This window comes from Mauremys reevesii, linkage group 8, assembly GCF_016161935.1.
Source record: "Mauremys reevesii isolate NIE-2019 linkage group 8, ASM1616193v1, whole genome shotgun sequence".
NCBI classification, from domain to species: Eukaryota; Metazoa; Chordata; order Testudines; family Geoemydidae; genus Mauremys; species Mauremys reevesii.
The window spans coordinates 104499837-104522444 of NC_052630.1; the positions used below are offsets into that span (position 1 = coordinate 104499837).

At 51.8% G+C, this 22608-nt stretch overlaps 1 protein-coding gene across 5 annotated transcripts in view; it reads left to right on the plus strand.

Annotated features, from left to right (window-relative positions):
* LOC120370714 (phosphatidylinositol 3-kinase regulatory subunit gamma) overlaps positions 1-22608 on the plus strand; it is a 393090-nt gene that overhangs the window by 323631 nt on the left and 46851 nt on the right. For 2 of the 5 annotated variants that reach the window (XM_039485804.1, XM_039485805.1), the window contains exon 1: positions 21230-22260. The exons of the other annotated variants lie outside the window; for them this stretch is intronic. In XM_039485804.1, coding sequence (XP_039341738.1) covers positions 22155-22260 — 106 coding nt within the window. In that variant the 5' untranslated portion in view covers positions 21230-22154. Of the gene's footprint in view, positions 1-21229; positions 22261-22608 lie in introns of those variants that run through there. 5 annotated transcript variants of the gene reach the window in all.

Genomic DNA, 22608 nt, shown 5'->3' on the forward strand with positions numbered 1-22608 from the left:
ATTTGCACATTCCTTTCCCAAGAACTGACCAAATGTTCTAACTAAGGCTACTTAGAAATCAAGCAATTATACAGCCAACGTTCATAACTTTGAACACACAAATGGTGCCTGCATACAACTAGGATGAACATAACCAGTAGATCATAGCCTTTACATAGCTATGTTACATGGCATATGTAGCAAAACCCTATTCCAGTTATATCATACATACATTTATGAGCACCCCCACCCCATAAAGCCTTATGGGGTACACTGTCACACCCTCAAAGCCAGGCAGTGCCATATTTGTGTTCACTTGTTTAAAGAAAAATGAAAGTGACTTTGCAAACAAATAGAAGGGGAGAAAGTGAGTCAAACTGGGGTTTTCCAGCCATGCTAGTTGTGATTATTTATTTGTATTATCATAGCACCCAGGAGCCCTAGTCATGGACCTGTACAAACCCAGAACAAAGAGATGGTCCCTGCCCCTAGGAACTTACCATGTAACTATAAGACTGGAGACAGTAAATGGATACAGACAGATGGGAGAGTCCAAGGAACCAATGAGACAATATTGGACTACATGATAGGCAGTCTTTTTAGAGAGGGACTGGGCATTCCAGAGACAGCAGGAGACAAGAAGTGGGAATGGAAGGAGGGGAACGGCATGAGGTTAGGAATGGTGGCACAAGATCTGAGGTGTAGCCTGGACTCCACCCACAAAGAAATAACTGTAAGTCTGCTGCCCCAGGATACCAAATTACTTCATGAATTAAATATGCCACCACCCCTTTAAGGTAGGGACATAGTGGTATCCCCATTTTACTGGGGACACTGAGGCATAGAGGAATTAAGCGACTATCCCAAGGTCACATGGGAAAACCTGTAGAAGAGCCTGGAAGTGAAGCCAAATGTGCTGACTACCAGTTCTGTGCTTAACTTCATGGCCGTCCTCCTACTTATGAGCAGCAAAAGAATAACTTTGATCTGAGTTCCTCAAGAAAAATTAACTCTAGCATTAGAGCTGGTGATTAACACAATCATTAGCGGGATTAATGTTGGAGTTGCCAAAAATTAATCCAGTTAACGATTGCATATTTTCCTGTCACGCATATTTTATGGCTGAGCAGCATTAGCGCCACCATTATGAAGAAAATATGGCCAGGTGATTAGGGCCCCCAATTCAGCCAAGCAAACATGCCTGTAACTCTAAGCACATGAGGCATTCTGTCCCTATTCAGTAACGCACTTAAGCACATGCTTTGGAAACCGAGTGTTCTAGTCAACGGGACACCGAGCTGTGAGCCAATCTGGGTTCTGTTCTTGGCTTGGTCTCTGACCAGGTCATAGACTATAGACTTTAAGGTCAGAAGGGACCATTGTGATCATCTACTCTGACCTTCTGCACATTGCAGGCCACAGAACCTCACCCACCCACTCCTGTAATAGACAAGGGCCTAACCTCTGGCCGAGTTACTGAAGTCCTCAAATCATGGTTTAAAGATTTCAAATTACAGAGATTCCACACTTTACTCAAGTTTAAAGCAGCAAGTGACTTCTGCCCCATGCTGCAGAGGAAGGTGAAAAAACCCCAGAGTCTCTGCCAATCTGACCCAGAGGAAAATTCCTTCCCAACCCCAAATACGGCGATCAGTTAGACCCTGAGCATGTGGACAAGACCCACCAGCCAGACACCTGGGAAAGAATTCTCTGTAGTAACACAGAGCCCTCCCCGTCTAATGTCCTGTCTCCAGCCGTTGGGGATTTTTGCTCCTTACAGTCACTGATGGGCTACATGCCATCATAGGCAGTCTCATCATACCATCCCCTCCATCAACATATCCAGCTCAGTCTTGAAGCCAGTTAGGTTTTTTGCCCCCACTGCTGCCCTTGGAAGGCTGTTCTGGAACTTCACTCCTCTGGTGGTTAGAAACCTTCATCTCATTTCAAGCCTAAACTTGTTGATGGCCAGTTTATATCCATTTGTTCTTGTGCCAACATTGGCGCTTAACTTAAATAACACCTCTCCCCTCCAGCTGTGTGACCTTGGGCAAGTAATTTCACCTCTGTTTCCCCTCCAACCCTTCAGTCTTGTCCGCTTAGACTGTAAACTCTTTGGGACAGGGACCATCTCTCACTTTGTCCCCAGCCTAATGGTCATGAACTTTATGGATTCGCTGTGACTTCTGGCGAGTTACTTAATAACTTGATGCCTTAATTTATCCGTTTGTAAAATGAGTCAGATATTGGCTTGGTGGGCGGAGAATTAACTCATGTTTGTAAGGCGCATGGAGATCCTCAGATGAAAGGTGCTATGGAGGTGTGAGGTGATGGTATAAAATGGAGCGCTGCCTCTCTAGCAATAGGTGCATAGATTATAAAGCCAGAAGAGACCATTGTAAGTTGAAAATAGCCTACCCAAAGGCCCCCCAACACTGCTCAGGTTGAGCCCAGATACCAAGCAAGACAACAATGGGTTTCAAGATGCATGCTCTGGCATCCCAAGGAAGCCAATGAAAGCCTCATTCTTACACAGCAAAAGGCAGACAATGACCTTCTCTAACAGGGCAGAAGTGAATCTTCTGTTAGTAGCATCCCTGCTACTGTAGCTGCATAACAGGAATGGCAGGACTCTCTCTTCCTCTTCTTTCTCACAGTGTCATTAATATAGAGCCTGACCCTGCAGCCCTTAGTCCCATGGATTTCAATGGCATTATTAACATGAGTAAGAGCTGCAAGATCAGCCCCATCATTGCAAAAGAATCCGCCATTAGACCGTGTCTTGTGGTTAATTCTGCAAAAATTCCAATGGCATAAAGAAAGCAGAACTTAGTGTCTTTTTGCCTTCCAGTGACCTACAAACCGTTCCTAGCTCGGCCATTTTACCTTTGTCTCACGTTACACTGTAAGTTGGACACCCAATGCCTATTTATTTTCACTTCTTTTTGACTCGTCGGTGTGTAGGCTGTTTGCAGGCTTCAGTTGCCCCTTCTGCTTTGCTAGACACTATCGTGTGAGGAGAAGCATTGTTAAGTCTGAGTGAAAACTGGCAATTACTGGACAGATTGATTTTTTTTTTGTGGTCAGGTGACTTCGAAAGATCATCCTAAAACGGTACCACTGTTACCAGCTAGCATCTGTCAACCACAGAAAATGTTTCCTCTTACAGTACCATGGGGTGGGGGCAAGCGAGATGGATTTGACAGGATAGCCTGTGGGAAGGTGTCCTGAATCATAAAGAGAGAAGGGAAAAAAACATCTTGTCTTAACTTCTTTTCAGTGGCGTGTATAGCTTCTGGGTCTTAAGAAAACTCTGACGTCTGTGGATGCTCATTGCCATTGTTCCACATTTTAGTGCTGTGTCAGAGGATGCTGCAGAAGCCCAATTCCATGAATAGACCAATGTGAAAACTTTCTTTCTTCATTCTTCTTCTTTGGGGTGCAAATCAAAGGTTGCAGGGAAATGTCAGCCCCCCTGAAATCCCTTCCCAGTGGCTTAGTAGCAAAGGCAACGGCGGTGTTGATTTCAGGCCCAGTTGCTCATGGCCCTAGAGGCAGGCTGCAAGGGGTTGCTTCTGGTTTTGCTGTCATGCTGTAGTCTTGTGAAAGACTGACAGGTCAGTGTGACACTGCCATCTCACTAGCCTCATGTTAGGTTTGTGCAGTAAACATTTGCTTTTCATTAACAGCAGGATCCATGTAAAAATTACTATCCTTTCTTATAAAACCCTCCATGGACTGACTCCACCCGATTTCATGGACCTTGTCTCTGCTCCACACCAAAATACCAAGCTCTTTGGTGTCCTGTCGAACAATCTAGCCACTGTTGGCACAACAGCTTTCTCCTCGGCTTCTGCTAGCATCTAGAACAGTCTCCTGGTTCTCTCTCCACCTCACCATCAGCTAACTCATCACCATTTCCGGTCACGATACCATTATTTCTCACTGGATCTTGTTGTTCATGCCATGTTACTTGTGCATGACACCAGAAGAAATCAAGATGGAGTCTCTGGCCAAAGAAGCCTCAAGTCTGTTTAGACCAGATTTTGTCACCTTTGCTCAGGTTGATTTCCATAGGGTTAACTCGTGGATTGCAGAATCTTGTCCACCGTTAAGACAAGAATAAAAGAAAGAAACAATACAGGAAAGAGATTGAGAGAGCAGGACAAGGATGAAGACAATGAGCCAGGTTCTGCCACCCTCACTTTACTCCTTCCGCAGCCCCATTGGAACCAGCATATTCAAATCGTTCTATGGTGAGCTGAGAGACTAACAGAGTGGTTACAATTTTTTTTGTTAATAATCATTGGTTTTATTTCCCTCATCTGTACTTCTTAATTTCTCCCTCCCGCAATTATTTTATTTTAACTCTTGAGAGCATTTTGCAAGGCAGTTTGTCTAATAGATGCTACGCAAAACAAAGTTGCATTGTATACGTTTGCTTGGACCAAGATAAGAGTTTCAAAACGCCAGCCCAATAAAGATTGCGTCTTCAGATGTTGGCAGCTTTTACAGAGCGCTTAGTGTTTAGGAGCCGGGTGATGTGTTAACCAAGTAACTGTGATTTGCATAGATACAATACAGGTTTTCATTTTATGACAGGTTCTTGGCCTGGGAGCTGTTGTATTAAACCTTACACCGGTATGTTGGCCCATTAATCAGTACCACGCTATTTACCTTGTCTCTCTTTCTCTCTCTCTCTTTTTTTTTTGTTGAGACAATAAACATTTTATGCTTTGTCAGCATAATGTAGGGCGAACGCTAACCCTTCAATGTTTCACAATCCTTTCAAGAGGCTTGATACTAGAGGTAATAAATGCACCAGCGGGTAGAGGCTCAGTGTCAGATACCTGTCTGGTCGATAGGCTAGGAATAGAGATACTCTGTGTGTACATGGGTGCAGTGCCATCAGGAAACTGAACAACTGGGGTGGGCAAGAATGCTTTGCATTGTGGGAGATGCCTGCTCCAGAAAGCTCTCTGCTCTGCTGTGCTACCCTGGCTCTTCTTGGAAGCAGGGTGGATGGGGTCAGCAATTTCAGGGGGTGTTTCTGCTAAACAGAAAGGATGTTTTTAAAATGCCGCGATAGGGGTTAGGATTTGGTATGCTGGACTCTTCAACGGTCTGATGCATTTTCAAAATAATGTTCAGAAACCCTCCCCCAAAATGGCACCCTTTTCATCCTGCTCCTTTGAAAATGCCATAGAGTCACAGCCACCAGGGGCTGTGGGAAAAGACCATCGTCCAGGATTCTCTCTTCTCTTGCTGTGGTGCCGTAGGGCAAATCGGGGCAGGAAGTCATAGCCTTCCTCCTATATGAAGAATTGGTTGCCTTTCATGGGAGATAGTTTCTCTTCACAGCTACCCAGAGCAGCAGGGAGGGACAGTATCAGAAAGGACAATATAACTAAGGCCTGGTCTACACTTAAAACTTAGGTCAATGTAGCTACGGCACTTAGGGGTGTGAAAAATCCATACCCCTGAGCGCTGTAGCTATGCTGACCTACCCCCCGGTGTAGACACAGCGAGGTCAATAGAAGAGTGCTTCCATTGGCCTCACTACCATCGCTTGGGGAGGTGGAGTTCCTACAGCAAAGATGAACCTCTTCCGTCCCTGTAGTCTGCATCTACACTCAGAGTTTACAACAGCATAGCAATGGCGCGGTAGCTCTGCTGCTGTAGCACCCATAGTGTAGACACGGCCTAAGACTGTATTTTGTGGCTGTGAGTTAATAAATTGTGAAAAGCAGGTCTTTCCCCTTCCAGCTGACTGTATGCGACTGCATGCTTCTAGATTCCACAGTGATGAGTACATTAGGAAAACAGGCAGACAGATATGGCACAGAGTGAATTCTCAGTGCCTTCAATATCCACCTGTCTTGCAGGAAATAGATACCTTTTTCACAGGAGCCCAGTGTTACTCAATAGAATTTACACTGTGGGCCAGGAATTCCCCAATAGAAAAGGAGGAATTTTAATGCAAAAGACAAACTAACAACATAGGTCTTTAAGGCTCTGATCTGCAATTATTTCTTTCTCTAACCCTTTTCTTTCCAGTGCCTCAGCTTTGCAATGAAGGTATCACTTTGGCGTGTTTTTTTTTTTTCCAAAATAATAGTAAAATACAACTTTAGATGATAGGCTAGTTTTGCTCAATAGTCAGAGGTTTGTTCTTCTCACACTTGCTTCTGTTAGGCGAGGAAAGTCAGGGAAAACGGACTCTCCCAAGTAGATATAAGCATATTTCCATCTGGGAAAACGTACAGGGAAAATGCATGTAGCTAAGCAACAATGCATTTTGATAAATGGGTCATTTTCAAAGGCATGAATTGCATGTGTGCAGAGAAAATAGGCCCATCCAACACATCCTGTATTTGAATGTTTGGCCCAGCCTATTCTTAAGAAATGATATGACTTTCTCATACCCCTGAGAACTCCCCACCTTTCTCTGTGCCTTCCACCCCCACCCAAAGCCTCAGGTCACAGTCACCATTATTGCGGCTGAGGATTAGACTATAGATCTGTCAATGCAAAGTGCACTCCTCCATTCCCCCAACCCTGGGGATAAGAGAACTGCCTCAGCAGCATTCCTAGTTCAGGGAGAGAGAAGCCAGGACTCTGAGCCAAACCCCAGTCTCCCACATGGCAGTGTGAAGCCTGTTCGTTTTGATTGCATGATAGGGTCAGATTCAATTCAGTCCTGGCATGAGCTAGTGCAGCTGCACTGAAGAAATTTCTCAAAGCACTTGGGTGGGTAAATTTCATAGCAGGGGTCAGTGAGGTACAGGCTATGCATTAAAGGGGGGTTCTTTACTAATGCTGAAGCATAGCTAACAGTGATCATTAACAGTGCCAGCCGTGCCACTGTAAAATCCTAGTGGAGACAAGACACTAGCTTTTATCACAAGGTAAATAGGGCGAGGTCAATCACATGCAATGGTAACCTGACCTTGCCTAGCTACTGCCTAGTGTAGTGCCTGGGCTCCACCAGGATTTTACAGTTGGATAGCTCATGTGCATTAATTGTCCCATAGGAAAAACACACCTTTTTGAACAATGAAGACAAACCCATAGAGAAGTTAAGGCCAACGTTTTCAGAAGTGGCCACTGATTTTGGATTCCAAATATGCCTCAAGTTGGGCACCCAAACATTTAGGCACTCACAAATTAGTGGGAATTTTGGAAATTTAGCCTTAACTGACTTGCCCAAGGCTGTACAGTGAGACTGTGTCAGAGCAGGGAACAGACCCAAGATTTCCTCTCTCTGAGCATTCTGCTGTATATCTCCTTCTACTGATGCTCTCAGAATTGTACTGATAGCGAATAAGCCATGGAGCAATATATTGGAAAAAATAGTTATTACTGGAAGATATTAGGATTATTTCTTTCTTCAATGAATAAAATTATACAGCCACTTTTAAAGTCAGACCTGTGGCATTTACAGAGTGGTTACTGTGCATTCCTTGGGAAAAAAAATATGAGCTAGAAGTAGTTCCAATGCATTAAAGTATTGAATAGAGGAAGTGAGAAATATTTTAAATTCCTAGTGTTACATTTCAAAAATGTTCTGGTTTCAGGATTAGGAGGTGGGGGAGGGAGAACTCTCTCTTTTTTTCTTGCTGTCTAATTTTTCTGAATTTGTTACAAGTGTCCCACACTCTCCGAGTGATGAAATAAAAGGAGGTTTTGAAAAATGACACTGGTGCAGAGCACAAGAGCGGAAGTGAGTGTGGGATGATAATTTTGTAACTGCAGCTGTTTAAACCTCATTTTTTAGCCAGTGTAAATGGGGATCAGGTGAGGAACCAAAGAATTGGTATGTCAGGGTTCTTCTCTGATGTATGGCTCTGTTTGACGGCGTGACTTTTAGCTGCTGTTTGTCATCGGTAAAATATTAACAGTTATTAGTGTACTTGGAAGTTACCTGCTGAGTGGCACCTAGTGAGTCTTCCTCCATGTCCACAAAGGCCTCAAGATGCAGCAGGAACAGCAGAATCTAGTTTGTAGGGTCCTTTTTACTCACTAATACATAGCTGGACTTATGGAGGGAGAGGCAGCAGGAGTAATGGTACTAGGCCCTATGGATCCTCCATGCCATTGCCCCCCCGGGGTAGGGGTGGAGGAGCTACTGCAACCTCAGGCTACAGTAAAGGCAGTAGAGTTGTTGGGGGAAGAATACCTTTCCATACACACCTCAGTAGAGAACCCTAAAGCATAACCTGCCCATTTAGCTGCAGATTGGGCTCAGGATTTGGGCCAAGGTAACTGTCCCAACAAGGGACAAATATCTAACCTTCCAGTTAGGCTTGAAATCTTGTTTTGTATCAAGGTCGTTTCATTTTCTTTAACTTTCATATCATATGTTACTTCTATTATAGGGGGAACTGGTAATGACCCCTAGTTTTAGGTTGCCTAACACTTTCCATTATAAAATATTATCACATCCTTTTTTTGAGAAGTTCTGTCACGTCCATTGTTTGCAGCAGGCCTTTGAAATCTGGCAGGGACAAAGCCTGCAAGCCAGGGGCGGCTCTAGGCACCAGCAAAACAAGCTGGTGCCTAGGGCGGCAAACTCTAGGGGGCGTCCCCTGCGGCCGGGGGGGGCGGCGGCAGGCTGGGCCGGCGGACCTGCCGCAGTCATGCCTGCGGGAGGTCCACCGGAGCCCCGGGACGACTGGACCTGCTGCAGGCATGACTGCGGAGGGGGCGCTCGTCCCGCGGTTCGGCTGGACCTTCCGCAGGCATGACTGCGGCAGCTCAAGCGGAGCCGCCGGACCCGCGAACTGTCCGCAGCTGCGGGAGGTCCAGCCGAGCCACGCGAGACCAGCGGTCCCTCTGCAGTCATGCCCGCGGGAGGTCCGCTGCTCCCGCGGCTCCCGCGCATGACTGCTTGGGGCGGCCAAAAACGTAGAGCCGCCCCTGCTGCAAGCTAGAGACTTTCTCCATGAAATCCCATCCTGGTTTGGTTGTAGGGATGCCAACCCTCCAGGATTGCCCTGGAGTCGCCAGGAATTAAAAATTAATCTTTAATTAAAAGGTTGTGTCATGTGACAAAACCTCCAGGAATATGGACAATCAAAGTTGGCAACCCTATTTGGTTGGGTTGTAAAACTGCCATTTCCCTTCTGTCACCCGTGTTCCTCAGGAAAATGTTGGCAACCTGTCAAAATAGTAACTGAACATGAACACTCTAAAGAGGCAGGCCCACACGGCCATCCAAGCTACAGCACCCGGCCATTAGTCCTGTTGCTTAGCGGATAGAAGGCTGTGCTGCAGAGCTGAAAGCGTTTTGTGTTCAAACTCTGACGATTATGGATGTATGGGTGGGTTATTACAGTTGTACGTAACAGAATTTTTTACCTTTAAAAAAAGACTCGGGAAATGACATATAAAAGCTGTTATACGAATATTGTGTAGGTTGCAAAGCTAAATGCTGTGAAGTTAGGAAATGCGTTAGGTATGATTCTCTGTGCAACCTTCATTCTTCTCCCTTGTACATATACATTATGATATAGGCTTTCATTACATGATCACATACTATTTTTCTCCACAGGATCTCTGCCTCATTCAGTGCATAGTATGGACACACAAGGGGGCAGAATTAAGGTTGCACAGGCAACCGTAAATAGATAAGGCAGTGGTCCCCAAGCTTTTCGTCTGGCGGGCGCCAGACGAAGGACCATGGCGGCGGTGGAGCACCCGCCGAAATGCCGCCGAATTTCTGCGGCATTTCTGCGGCAACGCCTCTCGATGACGTCACTTGTCGGCGGCAAGTGGCATCATCGAGAGGCGTCGCTGCTGAATTTCTGCAGCGTTTCGGCGGCAACGCATCTCGATGATGCCACTTGCCGCTGACAAGTGACGTCATCGAGAGGCATCGCTGCCAAAACGCCGCAGAAATTCGGCGGCATTTCGGCGGATGCTCCACCGCCAGCCAGGACGCAGGCGCATTTAGATGCCTCCACGGGCGCCATGGCGCCTGCGGGCACCGCGTTGTGGACCCCTGAGATAAGGCATTTCCTAACTTTTTAGCGTTCGACTTTGCAATCCAATGGTCTTTTACGATAGTTGTTTTCCATGTAATATACAGTCTTCGATACTACATAGGTACTCTCACCAGAATCTTTTTGTAAACGCAGCTACACCGGCAGCTGTTTAGCAGTGCATAATAACATTAAACAATGGCTTAAAACAAAGAAGGTAGAAACCTAGTCCCATTGATTTTAATGGCAAACTTCCCATTGACTTCAATTGGGCCAGGATTTCACCCAGAACAAATAGTAATACCGTCTCCACTTAAAAGTGTGTGAGGAAATTAGGGAAACAAAATAGTTACCCAAACTGGCAACTGGGCATATCACTGGGGTTAACACCCTTAGTCTTATGAAAAATGCCATGTGGTCTTCCACGACATGCTCAGGATTCAAGTTTTACATCTTCCAGGGTCCCACTGCCCCTTTATATCCTGCTGTGGCATTGGTAAGTACTGACTAAGAGAATAGAAAGAAACCTACAAATTACAAACACCACTTCCTGCAATACCCGTATTTTCCTTAGTGGCTTCCTATGGCAGTACGGGCGAGGCATAGTCCTGTTTAGCTTGCAACAGTCTGAGATGGTATTTCTGCAGATATATTATCATGGCACTACCCAGTAAGAAACACTGGCCAAGTAAAAGCTCCTTTGGTAAATGGCCTACCTCTCTGTCCTTCCTTCTCTTTTCATCCTATTTAGATGGAAAACAGGCAATACCACACTTAATGTAAACTCAACCAAATTGTTATTGACTTGTTCTACCTAATGCTGATCACTCCAAGAAGTGGCCGAATGAGACCACATCTGGGAAACTGGCAATTAATTAGAACTGATAATTTTATAAATTAAAAGAATTGAAGGGCCCATTATGGTCATCTATTCAGACTCACTATGTAATGCAGGGCAAAGAATTTCAGCCAGCACTTAATGCAGTGGAGGGAATTATTTTTCCCTACTATGTAAGTGAACATTTTAGCACAATCTTCTTCTAGAAATTCCCTTTGTCAGGACTCAGGCCCTGGGTTTTTGCTGATGATGAGCCCGGTATTTGGATCACAGGAACATCAGAAAGCATATGAGCTGCCCAGATACCTCCCCTCGTTTTACTGTATTTCACCCGTAGTGCTTTGACCCCTATTCCCCATCCACCCCCCAAGTTATATAAGCAGATCGTGGCCCACAGTAGATTGTCAGCTATCACATTATCATGTCTGTACAAAGAGGAAACGGAGCGATTTGGCTCAAATGGCTTTTCTATGTTCAGCATGTTCCACTGCAAGAAGATTTGACTTTTTCCAAAACACATGGAAGCACTCAAAACTTCAATATTTAATATTGCCTTGAAGTGCAAATTGTCAGATTCAAGGAAATGAGAAAGCGCTTATGGCAGTTGACACTGGAACCTAATGTGCATCACAGAAACAGCCGACACTGTGCTGATTTCTAGACTTTTATTATTATTTAGTAGCACAAATCAGACAGTGAGGACTGTGTAGTTATAAGAGCTGTCACTCTTTATTTTGCTTAGCAGAACAGGCTGCTTGGATCAAGACTGAGCATGCAATGCTGGGACCATGTCATTGCTCATTGGACAACCCCTCCATCTTAAAGAAGACAGCCATAGAACTTAACCTAGGCAAGGTTAGCCCCACTAGGATATGGGGTTTTCTCAACCCAGTGGCCTCTTTACTCCAAGTATTGTATTTTCTTTATTTGTATCTTGATTTTCTGATCTGGGGTTATTTTAAGCACTAATGTGCACAGTATGCTGCATATCTCTGAATTTAGAGCTCTCTATCTGTTGTATCTTTTTAGCTTATTGTGTCCTTTATATGTGGAGAAAGTGAATAAGGAAAAGTTATTTACTTGTTCCCATAATATAAGAACTAGGGGCATCAGTGAAGGTCGGAAAGGGAGTGTCACATGGATGAGTGTGTTTGCAGCCAAGTAATTCTATACAATTTTTTAAGCACAGTTGTGACAAATTAATAAACTTTTTTTTCTTTCATGACTTATGTCAATGAATGGTCCTATTGTTTACCATTACATAAATTCCTTAGCATTAAATTACATCTTTGATTAAATCAGCAAGAATAAAAACAAATGTTAATAACTAAATTTATTCCACTAAAATGAAAAAGCCACTAAGGTGTAACCGTCAATGCCATCAAAATAGAGCATCCATCATGTAAACCAGATCTTGGGGTGGGGGAGGGGGGTTGAAGTCCAACCCAGGGCCATGTCCAGGGCTTCCTTCTCCTGCAATAATGATTGTAGCCTTTTCATGCCACTTGATGGGGTGTTAGAGTCTGAAAAGTGATATATCCCATCGCTTTTGCCACATCCACACCCTCCATGTTGACCCATGTACAGCCAGCACACAGAATCCCTGTTCAGTTGCTTTGCAATTTCTACCCATGTATACCCACCACAAGGTTTAAGTGACAGCTTCGCATGATCCCTCTGCACCAAGTTAAATTTCATCAAACATCTCTACCCAGATATAACGCGACCCAATATAACACAAATTCAGATATAACGCGGTAAAGCAGTGCTCCAGGGGGGCGGGGCTGCGCGCTCCGGTGGATCAAAGCAAGTTCGACATAACGCGGTTTCACCTATAACGCAGTAAGATTTTTTTGGCGCCCAAGGGCAGCGTTATATTGGGGTAGAGGTGTACATGCATACAGTCTATTAGTTTTACAGTTTCTGTACAAGGCAATCTTCTTTGAGCAAGCTGGAGCAGGAAGACTGTATTAGCCCAAGAAATTCAATTTAAAAATTAGAAAAAGGAATAATATCTGGTTATCATGGATTAATCAGTGAGTTTGTGGATGTGAATATAAAATTAATTTATCTACAGCAAGTTATTTGAATCAAAGTCTTATGCTTTTGTGCAGCTGGGTATCCCGCCAGGAGCTCTGTTGCTGGAACAGCGCTTTCTTTCAATTACTTGCTGTGGAAGTTATTTGAGATATATCAGCAAACTTCAGAATCTCTGTGAGCCTAGTCCTTCCCACATTCTCTTCAAGTGGGCGTAGGCTTTCAGTTATTCAACTCCTTAGATATTGCAGTCACATTCTGTTTCACCTAAGTATGGAGTCTGTTTCCTCTCCAAGACTATAAGCTTTCTATCTTGGGCGAAGACATGAGAAATTATTTATGACTTATTCTTCATTTCAATAAACTATACTTTACAGTGTGGCTAAAATAAGCAAATTAAACTATTCCTTGACCAGTGCTCGACAGTGCATAGATCTCTCTAGCAAATGGAAGTTGTACTTCCACCGTTCTTGAACTGGCTTGTAGTCTCTGGAAGGGGCTTTTCTCTGTGTTTGAACAGTTGATTTTGTTTATTCTTGAAAGCTGAGTTTCACTGAGTTGAACAGGCCAAGTTTCTGTTTTTCCTAGTGCAGTGATTCTCAACCAGGGGTACGTAGAGGTCTTCCATGAGGTACATCAGCTCATCTAGATATTGCCTAGTTTTACAACAGGCTACATAAAGCACTAGCAAAGTCAGTACAAACTAAAATTTCATACAATGGCCTGTTTATACTGCTAGACAATGCACTGAAATGTAAGTACAATATTTATATTCCAATTGATTTATTTTATAATTATATGGTAAAAATGAGAAAGCAAGCAATTTTTCAGTAATAGTGTGGCTGTAACACTTTTGTAATGTTATGTCTGATTTTGTAAGCAAGTAGTTTTTAAGTGAGGTGAAACTGGGGGTATGCAAGATAAATCAGACTCCTGACTGGGGTAGAGTAGTCTAGAAAGGTTGAGATGCACTGTCCTAATGTGTAGTCAGTCCATCAATATCTGAATATTATTATCTCTTGGTGTTAGTCCATCAGTATCTGAACATATCACAAATTTTCTTTCATAAAGTATAAATGTTTGTCTTTGTAATTCCAAAGTTATTTCAAAGTTAAAAGCTGCCTTTCAGTGTTTGTGCTTTTCTGGATTTTTTTGGTTTTTCCCACCTCACTAAGTGAATAGGTTGGGGTGCTCAACATCTTAGAGGATCAGGCACTAAATCATTAATGTTTGTGAAGTGCTTTGAAACCCTTGGATGGAGTGTTGTAAAAGTATAAAGTATTATTACTGTAATATTACAACAGGCACTATCTTATTCTCAGACACTACAGGGATGAAGCCAGAGGTTGGCAGGTAGATCCTATGTCTGTTTCATTTTATAACACTACTAAAATATAAATTGAGGTGTAAAATTCAAAGTGATTATTCAATAGTGTTACTATTCATTTTAAAGAGAACAATGTTTTCATGGTAACAATAGTCAGTTGAACAGCCATAGTCATATTTCAGTTCACAATCCTAAAACATAAAATGTGTAACATTTTACATAGGTTAATACAGCAGTATCTTTCATTCAGGAATATCAATTCAAGCTCACAGTGGAACAAAGTATGTAAAAAGAGCCCAATCCTGTACCCACCGAAGTCAAAGGCAAACCTCTCAGTGACTTTAACGGCTTGGTCCTGTTCACACTTGAGACAAAATTATAAATCCATATAATTGTAAAGGACAGTATATGAATCAAACAAGTTTTCTGTTTACACTTGAATCTTTGAGGTAAAATTCTTACAACACTGAAATCTAACCACAAACTTTTCTTCTCTCTCTGAGTTTAAGTATATTCTCCTTAATGATTTCTTACATTAGGGACTGATCATGTAAAGTGCCGAGCACCTGTTTTGAGGAGCTGAGTTCTCTGAGTCCCCCTGGACTTCAGGGGTTATTGGGTACACTCACAACTCACTAAGTAAGGCCTTATATTATTGGAGCTTTTGAATATTTCAGAATGTCTCTGAGGCTGAAGAGATTGAAAAGGCAAGAAGGAAGGATTTTCGCTTTGAATACATGTACTTTTTATTCCTGGGGTGGCCTGTGTTCAGCTCCATAGGCAAAGCTGTTGAATTCTGGGGAGCATGAGAAGAGGAGAAGGGCTGATGGCTCACACTGGTTCAGCAAAGGAAGGGTCCTAAGGGGAGCTCCTCTAGTTAAGATGGTTTATTTTCTAGCTTTTGAGGAAGTAACCTTACAGGCAGTGGTGAGCTGGAGCTGGTTCCCACCGGTTCGCGGGAACCGGTTGTTAAATTTAGAAGCCCGTTTAGAACCGGTTGTCCCGCAAGGGACAACTGGTTCGAAAAGAGCTTTTAAATTTAACAAAAGCTCTAGCAGCTCCCTGCCCTTCCCCCAGCCCCAGCTCACCTCACTCCACCTCTGCCTCCTCTTCTGAATGCTCCTCCAGCTTCTCCTCCCCCTCCCCAGCTTCCCGCGAATCAGCTGTTCACGCGGGAAGCCTGGGAGGGCTGAGAAGGAAGCAGCAGCTTCCCCCAGGTGAGCTGGGGCGGGGGCGCGAGCGGGAGGAGGGCTCCAGGTGCCGCAGGGCTCCCGCCCGGCACCCGGGGTCCGGCCCCAACCTCGGCCGGGTGGCGCGGCTCCCGCCCGGGTCCGGCCCGACCTCGGCCGGGTGGCGCGGCTCCCGCCTCGGGTCCGGCCCGACCTCGGCCGGGCGGCGCGGCTCCCGCCCGCTCCCGGAGTCCGGTCCCGGCCGAGCGCCCTGGCTCGGCCAAGCGGCTCGGTCCCAGCCCCAGCCCCCACCTCCCGGCTGCGCGGAAGGGGGCAGGGAGCCGGGACGGGGTGGTGGGGGGGTGGATTAGGGGGGGGGCGGTCCGCGGGCCGGGACCAGGGGGAGTGAACGGGGGCAAGGGTCCTGGGGGGGCAGTCAGGAAGGAGCAGGGGTTGCATGGGGCGGGGGGGGGCAGTCTGGGGTAGGGATTCCAGGGACAGTCAGGGGACAGAGAGAAGGGGTGGTTGGATGGGGCAGGGGTCCCGGGGTGCCATCAGGAATGAGAGAAGGGGTTGGATGGGGTGGCAGGGGGCAGTCAGGGGACAGGGAAGGGGGGTGGATGGGGCAGAGGTCCCGGGGGGGGGCAGGAGTCCGGGGGGGGGGGCATGACCCCCTCATGGAGTGAGGAGGGAACTGGTTGTTAATATTTTGGCAGCTCATCACTGCTTACAGGCATCAGACAGTCCAGGCACCTCCCCTTCCCTACTCATCAGTGACTTTTGGGCATTCACTACTCTCCTGCCCCAGCCAGAGGCGATGGAGGTGGTCCCCATTTGTCAGTCAGTGGGGAGGAGGGTGTACAGCCAGCCACCCCACTCCCTTCACTCAGCTGTGGGGCACCAGCACTCTCAGATGAGGGAACTGCCACCCCATGACACCCACCCTGCAGTCATTCACTGCAGGATAATTCCAGTCCCCCTCCCCCCAGCCAAGTCAGTAGGGGCAGTTGGACAGCCAGAGACACCATGACCCACCTTTGAGTCAGCCTGTGGTGGGCAGGTCGGAGACCCCTCCCTTTCCCCCCTCCCCAGCCAGTCCCTCAAGGGGATGGGGGTTGCCAATGTGGCATTTCAAAAAGATGGGCCAAACCTCCAATGTCCCCCAGCTTCACTTCAGCCTCTGGGGGCCCGAGTCCCGTCTCCACCTGGGCCAGCACTGAAACACAGGCTAACAGGACAGGCACATCTCTGTGGAAATAAGGGTTGCCCCTTATAACAGGGGACGTTGGCAGCTCTGGGGGGGGTGGGGAGATCCACTAGCCCCCCTCAGGCACTGAGCCAGTGGGGGGGCAGCCCTGCAAGGGGGACTCCACTAGCCCCCCTCAGGCACTGAGTCAGTGGGGGGGCAGCCCTGCAAGGGGGACTCCACTAGCACCCATCAGGCACTGAGTCAGTGGGGGGGGCACTGTGAGCCCCCTTAGCAGCCCGGCAGGGGGGATTCCACTAGCCCCCCCCGAGGCACTGAGTCAGTGGGAGGGCGCACTGAGCCCCCTTGGCAGCCCTGCAGGGGGGACTCCACTATCCCCCCTCAGGCACTGAGTCAGTGGGGGGGGGCACTGAGCCCCCTTGGCAGCCCTGCAAGGGGGACTCCACTAGCCCCCCCAGGCACTGAGTTAGTTGGGGGGAGCACTGTGAGCCCCCTGGCAGCCCAGTGCAGGGGGACTCCACTAGCCCCCCCCAGGCACTGAGTCAGTGGGGGGGGGCACTGTGAGCCCCCTGGCAGCCCGGCGCAGGGGGACTCCACTAGCCCCCCTCAGGCACTGAGTCAGTGGGGGGGCACTACGCCCCCTTGGCAGCCCTGCAGGGGGGGACTCCACTATCCCCCCTCAGGCACTGAGTCAGTGGGGGGGGGCACTGAGCCCCCTTGGCAGCCCTGCAAGGGGGACTCCACTAGCCCCCCCAGGCACTGAGTTAGTTGGGGGGAGCACTGTGAGCCCCCTGGCAGCCCGGCACAGGGGGACTCCACTAGCCCCCCTCAGGCACTGAGTCAGTGGGGGGGGCACTGTGAGCCCCCTGGCAGCCCGGCGCAGGGGGACTCCACTAGCCCCCCCCAGGCACTGAGTCAGTGGGGGGGGGGCACTGTGAGCCCCCTGGCAGCCCGGCACAGGGGGACTCCACTAGCCCCCCTCAGGCACTGAGTCAGTGGGGGGAGCACTGTGAGCCCCCTGGCAGCCCGGCGCAGGGGGACTCCACTAGCCCCCCCCAGGCACTGAGTTAGTTGGGGGGAGCACTGTGAGCCCCTTGGCAGCCGGGCGCAGGGGGACTCCACTAGCCCCCCCAGGCACTGAGTTAGTTGGGGGGAGCACTGTGAGCCCCCTGGCAGCCCGGCGCAGGGGGACTCCACTAGCCCCCCTCAGGCACTGAGTCAGTGGGGGGGCACTACGCCCCCTTGGCAGCCCTGCAGGGGGGGACTCCACTAGCCCCCCCCAGGCACTGAGTTAGTTGGGGGGAGCACTGTGAGCCCCCTGGCAGCCCGGCGCAGGGGGACTCCACTAGCCCCCCTCAGGCACTGAGTCAGTGGGAGGGGCACTGTGAGCCCCCTTAGCAGCCCAGCAGGGGGGATTCCACTAGCCCCCCCCCGAGGCACTGAGTCAGTGGGGGGGGGGGGCACTGAGCCCCCTTGGCAGCCCTGCAGGGGGGACTCCACTATCCCCGCTCAGGCACTGAGTCAGTGGGGGGGGGGCACTGAGCCCCCTTGGCAGCCCTGCAAGGGGGACTCCACTAGCCCCCCCAGGCACTGAGTTAGTTGGGGGGAGCACTGTGAGCCCCCTGGCAGCCCGGTGCAGGGGGACTCCACTAGCCCCCCTCAGGCACTGAGTCAGTGGGGGGGGCACTGTGAGCCCCCTGGCAGCCCGGCGCAGGGGGACTCCACTAGCCCCCCTCAGGCACTGAGTCAGTGGGGGGAGCACTGTGAGCCCCCTGGCAGCCCGGCGCAGGGGGACTCCACTAGCCCCAGGCACTGGGGGACTCCACTAGCCCCCCCAGGCACTGAGTTAGTTGGGGGGAGCACTGTGAGCCCCCTGGCAGCCCAGCGCAGGGGGACTCCACTAGCCCCCCTCAGGCACTGAGTCAGTGGGGGGGCACTACGCCCCCTTGGCAGCCCTTCAGGGGGGGACTCCACTATCCCCCCTCAAGCACTGAGTCAGTGGGGGAGGGGGGCACTGAGCCCCCTTGGCAGCCCTGCAAGGGGGACTCCACTAGCCCCCCCAGGCACTGAGTTAGTTGGGGGGAGCACTGTGAGCCCCTGGCAGCCCGGCGCAGGGGGACTCCACTAGCCCCCCTCAGGCACTGAGTCAGTGGGGGGAGCACTGTGAGCCCCCTGGCAGCCCGGCGCAGGGGGACTCCACTAGCCCCCCCCCAGGCACTGAGTTAGTTGGGGGGAGCACTGTGAGCCCCCTGGCAGCCCAGCGCAGGGGGACTCCACTAGCCCCCCTCAGGCACTGAGTCAGTGGGGGGGGCACTGTGAGCCCCCTGGCAGCCCGGCGCAGGGGGACTCCACTAGCCCCCCCCAGGCACTGAGTCAGTGGGGGGGGGGGGCGCACTGTGAGCCCCCTGGCAGCCCGGCGCAGGGGGACTCCACTAGCCCCCCTCAGGCACTGAGTCAGTGGGGGGAGCACTGTGAGCCCCCTGGCAGCCCGGCGCAGGGGGACTCCACTAGCCCCCCCCAGGCACTGAGTTAGTTGGGGGGAGCACTGTGAGCCCCTTGGCAGCCGGGCACAGGGGGACTCCACTAGCCCCCCCAGGCACTGAGTTAGTTGGGGGGAGCACTGTGAGCCCCGTGGCAGCCCGGCACAGGGGGACTCCACTAGCCCCCCTCAGGCACTGAGTCAGTGGGGGGGCACTACGCCCCCTTGGCAGCCCTGCAGGGGGGGACTCCACTAGCCCCCCCCAGGCACTGAGTTAGTTGGGGGGAGCACTGTGAGCCCCCTGGCAGCCCGGTGCAGGGGGACTCCACTAGCCCCCCCCCAGGCACTGAGATAGTTGGGGGGAGCACTGTGAGCCCCCTGGCAGCCCGGCGCAGGGGGACTCCACTAGCCCCCCCAGGCACTGAGTTAGTTGGGGGGAGCACTGTGAGCCCCCTGGCAGCCCAGCGCAGGGGGACTCCACTAGCCCCCCTCAGGCACTGAGTCAGTGGGGGGGCACTACGCCCCCTTGGCAGCCCTTCAGGGGGGGACTCCACTATCCCCCCTCAAGCACTGAGTCAGTGGGGGAGGGGGGCACTGAGCCCCCTTGGCAGCCCTGCAAGGGGGACTCCACTAGCCCCCCCAGGCACTGAGTTAGTTGGGGGGAGCACTGTGAGCCCCTGGCAGCCCGGGGACCCACCCCCCCCCAGGCCCTGAGTCAGTGGGGGGGGGCACTGTGAGCCCCCTGGCAGCCCGGCGCAGGGGGACTCCACTAGCCCCCCTCAGGCACTGAGTCAGGGGGGGGAGCACTGTGAGCCCCCTGGCAGCCCGGCGCAGGGGGACTCCACTAGCCCCCCTCAGGCACTGAGTCAGTGGGGGGGGCACTGTGAGCCCCCTTAGCAGCCCGGCAGGGGGGATTCCACTAGCCCCCCCCCGAGGCACTGAGTCAGTGGGGGGGGGCACTGAGCCCCCTTGGCAGCCCTGCAGGGGGGACTCCACTATCCCCGCTCAGGCACTGAGTCAGTGGGGGCACTGAGCCCCAGGCACTGAGTCAGTGGGGGCACTGAGCCCTTGGCAGCCCTGCAAGGGGGACTCCACTAGCCCCCCCAGGCACTGAGTTAGTTGGGGGGAGCACTGTGAGCCCCCTGGCAGCCCGGCGCAGGGGGACTCCACTTGCCCCCCTCAGGCACTGAGTCAGTGGGGGGGGCACTGTGAGCCCCCTGGCAGCCCGGCGCAGGGGGACTCCACTAGCCCCCCTCAGGCACTGAGTCAGTGGGGGGGGCACTGTGAGCCCCCTGGCAGCCCGGCGCAGGGGGACTCCACTAGCCCCCCTCAGGCACTGAGTCAGTGGGGGGAGCACTGTGAGCCCCCTGGCAGCCCGGCAGGGGGGATTCCACTAGCCCCCCCCCCCCGAGGCACTGAGTCAGTGGGGGGGGCACTGAGCCCCCTTGGCAGCCCTGCAGGGGGGACTCCACTATCCCCCCTCAGGCACTGAGTCAGTGGGGGGGGGGGCACTGAGCCCCCTTGGCAGCCCTGCAAGGGGGACTCCACTAGCCCCCCCAGGCACTGAGTTAGTTGGGGGGAGCACTGTGAGCCCCCTGGCAGCCCGGCGCAGGGGGACTCCACTAGCCCCCCTCAGGCACTGAGTCAGTGGCGGGGGGGCACTGTGAGCCCCCTGGCAGCCCGGCGCAGGGGGACTCCACTAGCCCCCCTCAGGCACTGAGTCAGTGGGGGGGGCACTATGCCCCCTTGGCAGCCCTGCAGGGGGGGACTCCACTAGCCCCCCCAGGCACTGAGTTAGTTGGGGGGAGCACTGTGAGCCCCATGGCAGCCCCACCCCTATCAGCTGGAGAGTGGGGGGCAGCCCCCGCCTCCCTCAGTCACTGAGTCAATGGCGGGGCGCTGTAAGCCGCCCCCCGGGCCAGCAGGGAGCAGGGCCCCTTCCCCACGGCAGTGAGGGGATGCACCTTAGCAGCCCCGTCCCTTCCCCCAGTGGGTGGCGCTTCCCCCACTCCTGGGAGAAAAGGGAGGGGCAGCACGAGCCTTTCCGTCCCTCTTTATTCCCCCCCCCCCCTTCTTACCCGCTTAGTAACTGGGGCCTGCAACCAATCCCCAGCTAGCCGGCCGGCTTCAGAACCAGCTGATTGGCTAGTTGGTTGGCCGAGGGCTCTGCACCAATCCTGGAGCTCGCTGCTCACTCAGACAAAGACTGCCGCTCTGGCAACTGGGTTAAACTAATCTGCCCCTCCCCCTCGGCTCCCGAGCTCCAAGGCAGCAGCCCCTGGCGGGCCGGCCAGCTCCGGAGCATACCAGCTCTCTCTACAGCGAGGGGGGTGGTGGCAAGAGATTCAGACTCTGCTCCCGGCTCTTGGAAGACGTCACCCGCCGCCTCTGTCTCCCGCGGGCATCTCCCACGCGTCTGTCCCGCCACAGGGGCCCTACGCCCGCTGCAGCGTCACACACTCCCCCCTCCCCCGGCTCGATGGACGCTACCACCGCCCCAGTTCTCTTGTCTGAGCAACCGGGAGCGCGCTAAGGGTTAAGGGGGATGGTACCGCCCAGCCCCCTCCTCGCGGTGGGAGTGGTTTAGTCCTCAGCAAGAGGCGGTTGGCGACGGTTGGGATGGGCCCCTCAGAACCTCTTAAAATGAAACCTAGCGGGGCTGGGAGCCGGGCACTGCGCGAGGGACTGGGAACCGCCTGCTCTGCCCTGCGCGCGGGGCTGCGAGCCGGCCACGGAGCGCGGCACCGGGGGCTGCCCTGAGGGAGCGCTGGCCGAGCCCGGGCTGGGGGCAGAGGCGTGCGGAGCCCTCCGCTGCCCGCCTCAGCCAGCCGTGGGGGCGGGGACCCTCGGTTTGTCCTTAACCCCCCCTGCCCCCCTCCCGGCGGCTTGTTATCTGGGAAACCCATCACGAGTCGGCAGCTGGGAGGCGACTCCTGCGTGGAGGTGTCCCGACGGCATCGCTGTCGCGATAGTCTATCGATCCAGAGACTGGCTCCTGCCCGGGGGCAGGGGGGTCCTTTGCTCCCCCCGCCCCCTTTTTATTTTTGTAATTAAAATATTCTAGGGGGGGATATTGCAGGACTCTTACCCCCCCCCTTGATATTTATAAATCGCTCTCGAGAGTCGCCCCTCGCGATGTACAACACGGTGTGGGAGATGGACGGCGAGGACACGGACTGGCGGGAGGTGATGATGCCCTATTCCACCGAGCTCATCTTCTACATTGAGATGGACCCGCCAGGTAGGGGGAGCAAGCTGCCCTTTGCTCCGGCCCGCGGATTTATCCCCCGTCACTTGCCTACCGTAGGGACCATCTTTCCCTGCCCCATGGCCCCTGCCCCTGCCTGTGACATGCGGGGTGCGGCGAGGGGAGAGAACTGCAGCCCAGCTGGCTCGGACGTGCGTGGAAACTTTGCAACGACTCTGACCCATTGTCTGTGCGGCAGAGAGGGTTGAATGGCTTATTTTCGGGAAGCATCAAGAGCTAAATGCCCTTTAGAGCAGATGCCTGCGGGCGGTCCAGCTAAGCCGCGCGACCAGCGAACCGTCCGCAGTTATGCCTGCGGGAGGTCCACCGGAGTCCCGGGAG